The sequence below is a fragment of the Myotis daubentonii genome, chromosome 1, assembly GCF_963259705.1.
Source record: "Myotis daubentonii chromosome 1, mMyoDau2.1, whole genome shotgun sequence".
Taxonomy (NCBI): Eukaryota; Metazoa; Chordata; class Mammalia; order Chiroptera; family Vespertilionidae; genus Myotis; species Myotis daubentonii.
Window position 1 is genome coordinate 178,969,895 of NC_081840.1, and position 13,949 is coordinate 178,983,843.

Here is a 13,949-nt window from a genome sequence, read left to right on the forward strand (position 1 = left end):
CTGATCTCATTTTAATCACTACAACCTTCAAATGAGCCCTTAATGCTGCCAAGTATATTATACATTCTTAGTCCATTTACTGCCCCACTCTTCCAGAGAATATTTTTCTTATATTCTTCTCTCATCCTTACAACTCCCATCCCAAACCACACTTCTAGCTGATGACTCTGACTCCAACTCCACTAAGAATACTGAAGCAACCAGAGTAGCTGCACCAACTCCAACACCACCTCATTAATATCTGCAGCCACATACTCTGTGTTCCTAGCTATTACTATTCTGCCACCAGGGAACCTATGGCAATATCTGCAGACATTTTTTTAATGTCAAAACTGGGAGTAGTGGCGCTATTGGCATCTAGTGAATAGAGGCCCCTAATGCTGCTAAACATTTTGTAACACACAGGACAGCCTCCCCAACAAAGAGTCATCCTATCTAAAATGCCAAGAGTGCTGCCCATCTGGCATGGCTCAGTGGTTGAGCATCGACCAATGAACCAGGAGGTCACAGTTCAATTCCTGGTCAGGGCACATGCCTGGGTTACAGGTTCAATCCCCAGTGGGGGCATGCAGGAGGCAGCCAATCGATGATTTTTCTCTCATCATTGATTTATCTCTCTCTCTCTCTCCTTCTCCCTGAAATAAATAAATAATATATTTAATACCAACAGTGCCAAGGTTGAGAAACAGTGCCAAGATGAACTATCTATGCTCCTAAATAAAGCCTATCCCTCCACTAGATTCCTTCCCCTCTTGTTTACTCCTGCCTACATCCTCTCCACTATTCTCCTATATCAAACTTTTGCTTTCCATTAGATCATAAAAGTAAAAATAATCTCTTAACCTAACCTTTGCTATCATCTTCTACCCTATTTCTCTGCTCCCCTTGTGAAAAGTTCCCCACAAAGTTGCCCATGACAATTGATCCCCATCTCCAATTTCTCTTTTCCCATTCTCTCTCCCTCCCTCTCTCTCTTTCTCTCTCTTTTGCATATGTGCTGCCAAAGTGAGTACTTCTTTTCTTTTAAACAACTTCAGTCAGGCTTTCACGCTCACCAATTCACCAAAACAACTTTTGTCAAGATCACCAATGACCTCCACGTTACTAACTCAGTCATCTTACTTGACCTACCAGCACAACAGCTAATCACTTGCTCCTTCTGAATACATTTTCCTCATTTAAGTTCTAGGACACCACACACCCCATTCTGGTTTTTTTTACCTCAATGGACAATCTTCATTTGCTGTATCCTCCTACCCCTGACCTCTTAATGTTGGAGTGCTCGTGGCCTCGATACTCAATCCTCTTCTCTATCTATAGTCCCTCCCTTGGAGATCTCATCCAAAATAATGGCTTTAAATTCCATCTATATATCAATGATTCCAAAATATATATATATATATATATATATATATATATATATATATATGTGTGTGTGTGTGTATATATATATATATATATATATATATATATATCCCTAGTCCAGTCCTCTCTCCTAAATTCCAAACTAATATATTCAACTCTGTACAAGATATTTCCACTTGGTTACCACATGTCCGAAACAGAACTCTTGACCTTCCCTCAAAACCTATTCTCCATTCAATACATGGCAACTCCATTTTTCCAGTTGTTCAAACCAAAAATCAAAACTTATCTTGATTCTTTTTCTTACACTCTATATCTACCTTAAAAACATACCCAGAATCCAACATTTTTCACAATCTCCATTTCATCTGCAGTAGTGCATAAGACCTCCTAACGGCCCTACTTCCATCATTGCATGCCTACAGTTTATTCTCAACTCAGTAGTCAGAATGAGTCTTAAAAATATGTCAGATCATGTCATTCTTCTGTAAAATATGTTCCAATGGTTCCCCCTCATTTCACTTAAAGAAAATACAAAGTTCTTACAATGGGTTACAAGACCCCACATAATCTAGTCCTTAGTACTCTCTGACCTCATCCTCTATCGCTCTCCCCTTTGCTCACTCCATTCCACCGATAACGGTCTCCTTGCTCTTTTTATAAGTACCGCGCGCTAACCGATTGCGCCACTGGAGCTCCATCCTTGCTCTTTTTAAAAAACTCCAAGCATGCTTCCATTTTAGGGCCTTTGCACAAGCCATCCTCTCTAAGAGGATCTACTAATACTCTTCCCTCAGAGAGTTCAAAGCCACTCACTTACCTCCTTCAAAATCCTGAGGTGATATCAGGATCACCCTACCACTCCAATCACCCTACCATTCCAATCACCCTACCACTCCAATCACCCTATTTAATGATACAACCTTACTTTAATTTTCTTCATAGCTCTTACCACCTTCTAATATACTACGAAATTTATTTATTTATTAAATTGCTTATCATGTTTCCAACACTAGAATGTAAGGAAAAATATAATGAACAATTGTACATATCCTTTATATGTTATGTGTATATATACATATATGGATACATATATATCCATCCAATATCCACTATTTATTATACTTTTGTCCTGTTTCCAAAGGAATTCCCACCAACACTTGGGCTGCATTTCTCCAATCTTCTTCTTTCTCATATATGGATGCAAGATGCTGTCTTATGGAAGCAACCTGAAATAGTAGATACACATGTTAAATCAATTGCTATTATTTAACTAATTAAAATAAATAGATAAATGTATTGTAACAATTGTCTCATTCAATATAGCAAGCTGGCAAGTATAATTATTAAAAATTTACCTAGACCACCCAAATTTTTCTATTAATTTTGTATTGATAGAATAACAAAACAGTAAACTGAAATAGCACATTACAATGTGAATTATGGCAATAATTTAGTTTAAATATGAAGTTTTGCTTCATACAATGTGGATTATGGCAATAATTTAGTTTAAATATGAAGTTTTGCTTTTATGCTACTGCATAGATAATGCTGGAGTATTCCTATATTTTCAGCATAATTAAGAATTTAACTGATTTTTTAAAACTGTCTAAAGAGTAATATTTGGTGCATAAAATAAAATTGTAATAAATAGGCAAATGTCAGCTGGAGTTACAATATCCTAATATTTATTTTATTATATATTGTAAAATGCTGTTTAGCGCAATTTTGACAAGATGAAAATGAATGATAATCTCCTTTAAAAATGTAATAATATCTCTCAAAATAATTACTACTATCTCAAGTTCAAATATCACTGCTCTAGATTTTTTACCTGCTCCTCAAATGAAATGACTCTAGGCTGGATCTTTTCCAAGGTGAAATGATAGATTTCTTTGGCTGTGCTATCAGGCAAGTTAGGGAGATGTGTGCAGAAATCAGTCAGCAACTGCCGAGAGATCACAAGGCTGACATTCTCATTTACCACTTGTCAAAAAAATAAGAAATAAGAAGGCATGAGTAATTTATAAGTTTTTTATTAAGCAATCTTTACCTAAAATTAATACTAAAAACTGTATTAGTGTAACCTGCAATGCATTATTCCTGGATTTTCACACCCCTATCATCCTATATTACAGAATAAATTTCCCTTATACTGAATTATGACTTCAACAAAATAGTAAAACTACCATAACTTCTCTAAGAAATACAAATGGTTGACAAAAAGTTTTAATAGTTGAGAATTTTACATTATTCCTTTCTCTTCATTTTTAACCAAAGCGAAGGCAGAGAAATACCCCTATTTTTATTTATGTCCTTATATCCCACCTAGCTACAAAAAGGAGTTAAAGAAGAAAAAGGTGAAATAATTTTCATGAAATTTAATAAAGCAAATAGAGACAGTGAATACCACTTATACTTTCCAATAAAAGCAACAACATCCCCCGAAGGTTCCCGGACTGTGAGAGGGCGCAGGCCGGGCTGACAGACCCACCCCGCCCCCTCCCCGACCCCCGTGCACAAATTTCATGCACCAATTTCAGGCCTCTAGTATATTATAATGTATTAATATATTAATCAGTTTATATTATTTGGAATTCATTATTAAATACTGGTTGTAACTGAGAAAACAGTTTCATTACAAGTGCCATTAGACACAAAGCTGTTAAAAAGAAATTACTACACAAACTAGCACTTACCAGGGAAATACAAGTAAGTAAGGACAATAAATCAGAAAAATTAGTTTCTAGTCTGGGCTCTGCCACTGACTAACTGAATGTCCCTGGGGGGGTAAAAGTGACTTAACCTTGACTTTTTTTTACAATATATTATACAAGAATATATCTACACTCTGCAGTCACAGTTATTAAAAGGAACCTGTGTGATAGGCATTATGTGTGAACGTACACTGTAAACTGTAAAGTACTATCAAGTATTGCTGATATTGTTAACGCAGTATCAATTCCAGCCTGAATTTTGAGTAATTTTCAAGATAACTGAAGTCAGGGAGAGGGGGAGAGTGTATGAAATATGAAAATTTCTAGTTCCTATTGAAAAGGAATGATCCTGACATTAATAACAGTTCATTCTTACACAGCACTTATTATATGCCAGGTACTATTCTAAGCACTTTATTATGTATAATAACTCATTTAATGTCCCAACAATTCTATAGGGTGCCTATCATATCCTCACTGTATAGACAAGGAAAAGAAGACACAAAGAGGTTAAAGATGACACAGTTAATAAAACAGTAGACTAGGATTTGAATCCAGTCTACTTTCTTTGTCACTATGCTACATTGTCTCTTATCAGTTTCTATTATCAACTACTATACAAAATTTTAATTGGAGCCCTAACCGGTTTGGCTCAGTGGATAGAGTATCGGCCTACGGACTCAAGGGTCCCAGGTTCGATTCCGGTCAAGGGCATATACCTTGGTTGCAGGCACATCCCCAGTAGGGAGTGTGCAGGAGACAGCTGATCGATGCTTCTCTCTCATCGATGTTTCTAACTCTCTATCCCTCCCCCTTCCTCTCTGTAAAAAATCAATAAATTATATAAAAAAAGTATATTTTAATTGGAAATATAACTCTGAAGACAATTCATTTTTAAAAATCAAGGTGTAAATAGTTTAAATTCTAAAATAAATCCATCAATTTCAATGTTGTGAGTATGCAAAACACAGTTTATTCTTGTTTTATTATTATTTACTAATTATTGTATTATTTTCCATATGAACTTCGCCCCACCCTGTATATTTAACTTAATCTCATAAAAATTATATTGATAATTTGATATAAGACAAGACTGAGGCAAGCTTTAAAGTCCTACTCAGTGATACAAAGGCAAATATGGAATTTTCATTCCACTTACTTGCTTCCACAAAAGCTTTCAAAGCTTCTAGTTGTTCTGCCCCAGATAACTGAATGGCTTTTTCCAGGATCTGACGATACCTAAAACAATACCAAAAAAATAAATGTTCAGAGGGCACTATATATGCTAATGTTCACATTGACATTTATTCATTTCTATTTACATTGGTGTCTTTCCTAGTGCTTTCTTCTCTGGTTTTCTTTATAGTACACCACAGATTTCGTCTTTTTAAAGTTTCTAGTCCATCACAAGAAAGAGTGAATCTATAATTACAAGTTACTGGATCTAAGGTGCCACTTTTGCTTGAAAGTTGTAGTTTTGAATTTAAACTAAAAAGTCAAATTTCCTTTCAAATGCCTTAAATGATAAGCCATTAATTATTTCCTTCAATTATGTAGTACAGAGTCGCACGAGAACATTATTCAAGGTGACACAGAACCCTTTCCTCCTGTGGACCTAATGAATCTAGGGTCACCAACACTTAGAATAATAATAAAACAATGAAACCAAATATTAGAGATTGAATGTCTTACTAAGAGGCAACTGATTAATGTATCTCCCTCAGATCTCTCTCTCTCTCTCTCTCTCTCTCTCTCTCTCTCTCCTCCCCTAAGATCATTTTTTTTGAAATAATTCTTTATTGTTGAAAGTATTTCATGTCCCTTTTTCCCCCCATTGACCCCCTGTAGTCTCACACTCACTGCCCCACCCCAGGCCTTCAGCACCCACTCTCTGTGTCCATGGGTTATGAATACAAGGTCTTTGGTTGATTACCTCCCACCCACCCTCCCCTGCTTTCCCTCTGAGATTCCACACTCTGTTCCATGCTTCCATGTCTCTGGATCCACTCCATTCATCAGTTTATTTTATTACTTAGATTCTACATATGAGTGTGATTTAAGGTCAATTTTAATTTTAAAATATTTTAATATTATGGAGGAAAGTATATTTCATTAATTAAGGCACCTTGCATCTGTCCTATCCATTTATCAACAAATTTTATTGAGCATTTATTATGTATATACGTATGTATATGAACTAAATAAAGGTCAGTAAGTCAATTCATGACTTTTTGGCACTTGAATCTGGAAGAAATAAAACATATACACATGAAATGTACCACAGTCACTATTTAGGACCAAAATGAATGAAAAAGGCATGTATTAATAGATCTTTGATTTATAGTAATGGTGAACTACCTGATTAGACCAAACGTACCTCAAAAAATAAATAAAAAGATGAAAGAAATAAAAAAAAATTAACAGCATAAAATCCTAACAAAAAGAGAAAACAGCCCGAACCAGTTTGGCTCAGTGAACAGAGCGTCGGACTGAGGGGTCCTGGGTTAGATTCCGGTCAAGGGCATGTACCTTGGTTGCGGGCACATCCCCAGTGGGGGGCGTACAGGAGGCAGCTGATCAATGTTTCTCTCTCATCGATGTTTCTAACTCTCTATCCCTCTCCCTTCCTCTCTGTAAAAGATCAATAAAATGTATTTTAAAAAAAGAGAGATACACAGAGGTCACAGTAAGAGGACCTAACAGGGGTTTCAGTGGCGTCTTAGACGGGAAAATAGAATGAAACAGAAGCAACATTTAAAGAGTTATAGCTGAAATTTCCTCAGGACAATGAAAGAATACAATCTATTGATTCAAGAAATAAAATGAAGCTCCACAGGATAATGTGGTGGAGCATTTACAGAAAGAGACCACAGTTCTTTTACTGACTGTATCTTTGTGACTTTATAGCTCTTCACATCAAGAAGTGGTTTATTTCCCCACCCTCTGATCTGGGCTTGTTTTGACCAATAGAATGCAGTAGAAGTGAAGTGCCTGTTCTGAAACTAAACCTCAAGCGGCCTTATGTGTTTTTATCTCTTGGAACCCTGCTGCTGCCACTTGAACAAGGCCAGGCTAACCTATTAAATAATGAAATATGTAGCTCAATCACCTCCACTTGCCCCAGCCAACACACAGAAGCAGAGCGGTCTACCTAACCTGCAGCTGACTACAGGCACGTGTGGGGGCACGTGTGGGAGCCCGTGTGGAACCAAGGCCATGTGGCGCTGAGAAGAACCATCCAGCTGGGCCCAGCCCAAACTGCCAACCAACAGAATTAGGAGCTAAATAAATGTTGTTTTAAGCCACCAAGTTTTCCAGAGGTTATATTTCACAGCAAAAGCTAACTGACATAGACATGCAAAAACAAATCCACACAGACACATCATAATGAAGTTGCTGAAAATTAAAGACAAAAATCTTAAAAACAGGTTATAATTTTTTAGGGGAGAGAATTTCCTAAAGAGGTTGATCTTTAAGCATTCTAAATATTTCAACATTAGTGTAAGGGGGAAAGAATGGAGAGAAGACAGGCATTCTAGGCACACAAAAAAATCACTATCTGAAATGTAGTCCAGTTTGGTGAAAACAGTACAGGGCCAAAAGGGAAGATGTGTTTAGAATTAAGGGCTATGAGCCAAGCAGGCTATATTCTGGCTTTGCCACTAGCTACATGACCTTGGAGCAAGGTATTTCACCTCTGTACTTCAGTTTTCTCATATGTAATATAATATTATTTTTAAAGGATTATTGAAAATATAAGTAAAGTTGCGCTTGGCACAGAATAAACCTTAAGTGTCAGGGAACTTCACTCTTGAGATAGGAACCACTAAACTGTTGAGTATGGGAATAACAAAAGGGCCAAGAATCTGAGTTACAAGGGGCCTTTAAGGTTATACAGCCTATGGGGGTGTTGGGAGTGGTGTGGGGGGTTGGGAGTGGTGTGGGGGGTCGGGGAGGGGGTGGTGGTAGTGATGTGTGCGTGTGCGTGTGTGTGTGTGTGTGTGTCCTCCATTGTTCGACAGTTCTATTCCATTCTAATTCAAAGTCTACCTCTGTAAGGCAGAGGAGTCTATTTTCTTTTCTGCAAACCAGCTTTTCTAATAATCAGAGGTGGCTAAAAGGCCTAACATTACTTTCCTTTCTCCAGGCTACCAGCTGTTTATAAAATGAAATGTTTAGACGCCAAAGGTCCAATACATTCCTCTGTACCCTTCATACCTCGGAACTGGAAAGAAAAGAAAAACACAAAAGCTTCTAGTTCTATAGGATTAACTCAACAAATACCTAGACTCCAACCTCTATGGTAAAGGTAAAAAAATAAATAGAGCCCAGCCGGCATGGCTCAGTGGTTGAGCATTGACCTATGAACCAGGAGGTCAGGGTTCGATTCCTGGTTGGGGCACATGCCAGGTTATGTTCTTGATCCCCAGTGAAGGGTGTGCAGGAGGCAGCTAATTAGTGATTCTCTCTCATTATTGATGTTTCTATATCTCTCTCCCTCTCTGTTCCTCTCTGAAATCAATGAAAATATATTTTTAAAAAAAGAAGAGCAACTAACCAGGTCCTGTGTGTATATGGGTATGAATGTATACTGGGGGCTGTTCACAGAAGACTTTAGGAAGAAAAAGCATTTGGCCCTGGTCAATACTCAGTGGTTAGCGTGTCAGGCCTCGAAAGGAAGGGTCACAGGTTCGATTCGCAGTCAAGGGCACATACCTGGGTTGTGGGTTCCCTACAGACCCCGGATGGGGCCCATGCGGGAGGCAACCAACCGATGTGTCTCTCTCACATCAATCTTTCTTTCTCTTTCCTCTTCTCTTTCTCTCTTCCTCTCTCTCTCTCCCCACTTCCTTCCCTTACCCCCTCCCTCTCTTCCACTGTCTCTGAAAAGCAATGGAAAAAATATCCTAGGTTGAGGATTAACAACAAAGAAGAAATAACATTTTAAATGAAATTTAAAAATCCAAGTAGATTTTAGCTAAGTGAATAACACAGGCTATTATAACAGCTATCACTCAAATGTTCTCTCTCAAGGAGCTCTTCCCCTTCTAAAATTCTATATGAGAAAACAAACACAATGCATATATGTACAAAAGCAGTGTACAAGCCTTAGCCGGTTTGGCTCAGTGGACAGAGCCTCAGCCTGCAGACTGAAGGGTCCTGGGTTCAATTCCGATCAAGGGCGCGTGCCCAGATAGCGGGCTCGATACCCAATAGGGGGCGTGCAGGAGGCAGCCAATCAATGATTCTCTCTTATCATGGATGTTTCTATCTCTCTCTCTCCCTCCCCCTTCCTCTCTGAAATCAATAAAAATGTATTTTAAAACATAATAATAAAATTAAAATAAACAAAAGCAGTGTACAAAATTTGCAAAAATGCTTTCATATGGCCAATTATGTCAATTTTACAACTACTGTGTCCATTCATAGTTATAGAAAAGCATTTTTAATGGAAGTTTTGGCAACAAAAGGATAGGTTTAAAATGTGGTTTTTAGAATAGGCAAACTTAGATTCAAATTTAAGCTCTGCACCTTTCTAGCATTTATTGAATCAATCACTAGTTATTGAATGACTACTCTGTTATAGATATCCTGTTAATCGGTGAGAATACACAGTATCAATATTCTAGAGACATTTTCTCCATCATCCCTTAATATGGAACCCTGTGTTACTAGCTCCTGATTAAACCCCAAAACTACTGATATATTTCAGGAGTGTTTCTTTCATAAAACATGTAGCTGGAGGAACTGTTTTATTATGAAAATAAATACCCAGACATGTTCTTGCTCGGATAGGACCAGATATGTACTGCAGGCAAGACCAACAATTTCTTCAAAAAGCACTGGCTATCAGTTATCAAGCATATTATTTCAATTACTCTTCACAATAAACCACGGGGTAGTCTGTTACAGACTTGGCCTCCAATGAATTATGCCTCCCTCTGACCATGCACCTTTGCAATGTAACTTGGCCACTCCTTCCATAAATCGGAGCTGGCCTTGTGACTTACTCTGATCAATACTTGAGAACCGATGTGAGACTTTCAAGGCTAGCGGTAAGAGGTTTTGCAGCTTCCACTCTGACCCTCTTGGTCCTGTAAGGAAGCCTCTACAAAACTATTGAATGAGAGGCCATAGAGAAAGAGACCCAGCCAACAGCCAGAGATGTATGAGTGTCCATTTTAGCCCAACAGCCCCAGTTAAGCTGCCGTCTAACTGCACCAGCATGAGTGAGCCCACACAAGACCAGCAAAACAGCCCAGTTAACCCAAAGAATCCTGAAAAATAATAGCTGTTTTACACCACTAAGTTTCGGGTTTGTTACACAGCAATAAATAACTGGAGCACACAATAATATAGGTACTATTGTTTATCTGCAATTCAGAACTAGGAAAGTAAATGTTTAAGTTTCAGGTATCTGCAAATACATGAAAACTATATCTCTTCTGATAATTAATGCACTTATTTTGTTCAACAAAACATAAGGGAAAGCAAGCATGGGGAAAAATATAAGCTAGTTTACTTTCATCCAAACCTATAAAAAAAATGCAAAAAGCATTGAGACATATTCAACTTACTTCCAACTCACAGAATATATCAATATGGAATGAATAGCTTTAATAATAATAGTAACAAAGATAATCTTATGGCACTTTCTAAGTGTCAGGTATATATACACACACATACTCATTCTGACCCACTCAAGAATAGGTCGTCTAATCACTTCCATTTACCTGAGGGGGAAACTGCTGCTGGAGGTTAAAGCCCAAGATACACAGTAAAATTTCTCACTGATAAAAGTAGATCACATTTACCATCAACGAAAAGGCAGCACAGCCTATATAAAACAGGGTTTCAACGTTCAAGTAAAAGCAGGTGTGCCTCATTAACATAGATCTAAGTGATCCCAGCTGTCAGAATGTAAATATTGACCCAGACTCACACGGGGAGAGGCACTGAGAAGCGGGGGGGGGGGGGGGGGGGGGGGGGGGGGGGTCCTCTTAGGGCAGGACTGAGGAGCAGCCATAGCTGCTTGCTCCGCCCTGTTGATCCCCTGGGACCTTGCCCTGCCCAAGCTGAGCGCTGGCTTTTGCATATGAAAGGCCTGGCCCTTTGCAATCCGAAAATTACCTAACCAACTGCAGCTGGCCCAAGGCCCCACAGCAGCTTGCATTCCTTCACAGCTGGGCTCCTGCTGGGTAGCCTCAGGCAGAGGCTAAATTAGCAACTCCTTAACAATCCAAGAGCCAGTGTGCCTGGTGGTCAGAGTGGGACCATCCAGATTACAATTCCTCAGATCCATAAAGGACACACTCAGGGGGCAGACTCAGTGAGCACCAAAGCCCCACTGAAGCAAGTCTTGCCCCAGAAGGGTGTCTCCAGCACAGAAGTTCTCCCACTGCAGACACAGCTGATTCTCACTGCCAATTGGCCTGGAGGTCAATTCCTCCCAGTGATACCTACAACAATCAAGGCTTAACTACAACAAGACTGCGCACAAAGACCACAAGGGGGTGCACCAAGAGTGTCCACCTCAGGTAACTGGGGAGGCTGAGCCACTGGGCCCTACAGGACACCTAGCACAGAAAGCCACTCTATCGACACAGCGAAGCATAAAAAATGCGGAGACAAAGAAACAGGTCACAAATGACAGAAATGGAGGAAAGCAAACAACGGGATATAGAGTTCAAAACCACACTTTTAAGGTTTTTCAAGAATTTTCTAGAAACCGCCAATAAACTTAGTGAGACACTCAAGAAATCTAGTGAGACCGCCAATAAATTTAATGAGATCCTCAATAAGTCTAGTGAGACCCTCGAGGTTGTGAAAAATGACCAACTAGAAATTAAACATACACTGACTGAAATAAAGAATATTATACAGACACCCAACAGCAGACCAGAGGATCGCAAGAATCAAGTCAAAGATCTCAAAAACGAAGAAGCGAAAAATACCCAGCCGGAAAAGCAAAAAGAAAAAAGAATCCAAAAATACGAAGATAGTGTAAGGAGCCTCTGGGACAGCTTCAAGCGTACCAACATCCGAATTATAGGGGTGCCAGAAGAAGAGAGAGAGCAAGATATTGAAAATCTATTTGAAGAAATAATGACAGAAAACTTCCCCTAACTGGTGAAAGAAATAGACTTACAAGTCCAGGAAGCGCAGAGAACCCCAAACAAAAGGAATCCAAAGAGGACCACACCAAGACACATCATCATTAAAATGCCAAGAGCAAAAGACAAAGAGAGAATCCTAAAAGCAGCAAGAGAAAGAAACCGAGTTACCTACAAGGGAATACCCATACGACTCAGCTGATTTCTCAACAGAAACTATACAGGCCAGAAGAGAGTGGCAAGAAATATTCAAAGTGATGAATACCAAGAACCTACAATCAAGACTACTTTATCCAGCAAAGCTATCATTCAGAACTGAAGGTCAGCCGGAACCGGTTTGGCTCAGTGGATAGAGCGTCGGCCTGCGGACTGAAAGGTCCCAGGTTCGATTCCGGTCAAGGGCATGTTCCTGGGTTGCGGGCATATCCCCAGTAGGAGGTGTGCAGGAGGCAGCTGATCGATGTTTCTCTCTCATCGATGTTTCTGACTCTCTGTCTCTCTCCCTTCCTCTCTGTGGAAAGTCAATAAAATATATTTAAAAAAAAAAAAAAAAGAACTGAAGGTCAGATAAAGAGCTTCACAGATAAGGAAAAGCTAAAGGAGTTCATCACCACCAAACCAGTATTAAATGAAATGCTGAAAGGTATCCTTTAAGAATAGGAAGAAGAAAAGGTACAGATACAAATTATGAACAACAAATACACATCTATCAACATATGAATCTAAAAATCAAGTGAATAAATAATCTGATGAACAGAATAAACTGGTGATTATAATAGAATCAGGGGCATAGAAAGGGAGTGGACTGACTATTGCGGGGGGGGAGGGCTGTGGGGGATGCGGGAAGAGACTGGACAAAAATCGTGCACCTATGGATGAGGAGGGGGGGTAAGGGCAGAGGGTGGGGTGGGAACCGGGTGGAGGGGAGCTATGGGGGGAAAAAGAGGAACAACTGTAATAATCTGACCAATAAAGATTTAATTAAAAAAATAAAAAAATTAAAAAAAGAATGTTAATATTGAGATCAATTTGAGAAGCATACTGTAAACAGAATGCTTCATTATAAAATATTCATTATAAAAGAAGCCTGTGAAATTTACAAAGAGAAACGGACTATATACACTGAGTGGCCAGATTATTATGACCACCCCATCAGTACTTCGTTGGGCCACCTTTTGCCTCAATACTGTGGCGATTCTTCTTGGCATTGACTCCATGAGATGTTGAAAGGTGATGTGAGGAATCTGACACCATGCCTGGTGAATAGCACTGTCCAGTTCTGTGAGATTTGATGGTTGTGGAACCAGCTGCCTGATGGCTCTTTTAACTTCATCCCACAAATGCTCAACTGGATTGAGATCTGGTGATTGTGGGGGCCACCTAAGCAAGGTAAAGTCTCCCTCAGGTTCTTGAAACCACTCCTGCACAATCCAAGCACCGTGGCATGGCGCATTGTCTTGTTGGAGGAAGCCATCTCCATGGGGATACGCCATCAACATGATAGGATGAACTTGATCAGCAACGATACTTAGGTATGTTGTGCTATTCAAACGTTTATGATGATCTGGCCCTCTAGCAACTTCAGCTTGAAATTATAGCTAATTTGCCTACAAACATCAGGTGGTCATAATAATCTGGCATATATATACATACATATATATATATATATATATATATATATATATATATATATATATATATATGATTAGCAGTGCTGACAGGCACAACATGTCATAATTTTAACTTGGAGTGG

At 39.0% G+C, this 13,949-nt stretch overlaps 1 protein-coding gene across 3 annotated transcripts in view; it reads right to left on the reverse strand.

Annotated features, from left to right (window-relative positions):
- Positions 1-13,949, reverse strand: part of COPS4 (COP9 signalosome subunit 4) — a 36,904-nt gene that overhangs the window by 21,966 nt on the left and 989 nt on the right. For all 3 annotated transcript variants that reach the window (XM_059666650.1, XM_059666643.1, XM_059666660.1), the window contains exons 2-4: positions 5,242-5,321; positions 3,200-3,351; positions 2,491-2,594 (exon numbers count right to left, since the gene is read on the reverse strand). In XM_059666650.1, coding sequence (XP_059522633.1) covers positions 2,491-2,594; positions 3,200-3,351; positions 5,242-5,321 — 336 coding nt within the window. The remainder of the gene's footprint in view (positions 1-2,490; positions 2,595-3,199; positions 3,352-5,241; positions 5,322-13,949) is intronic.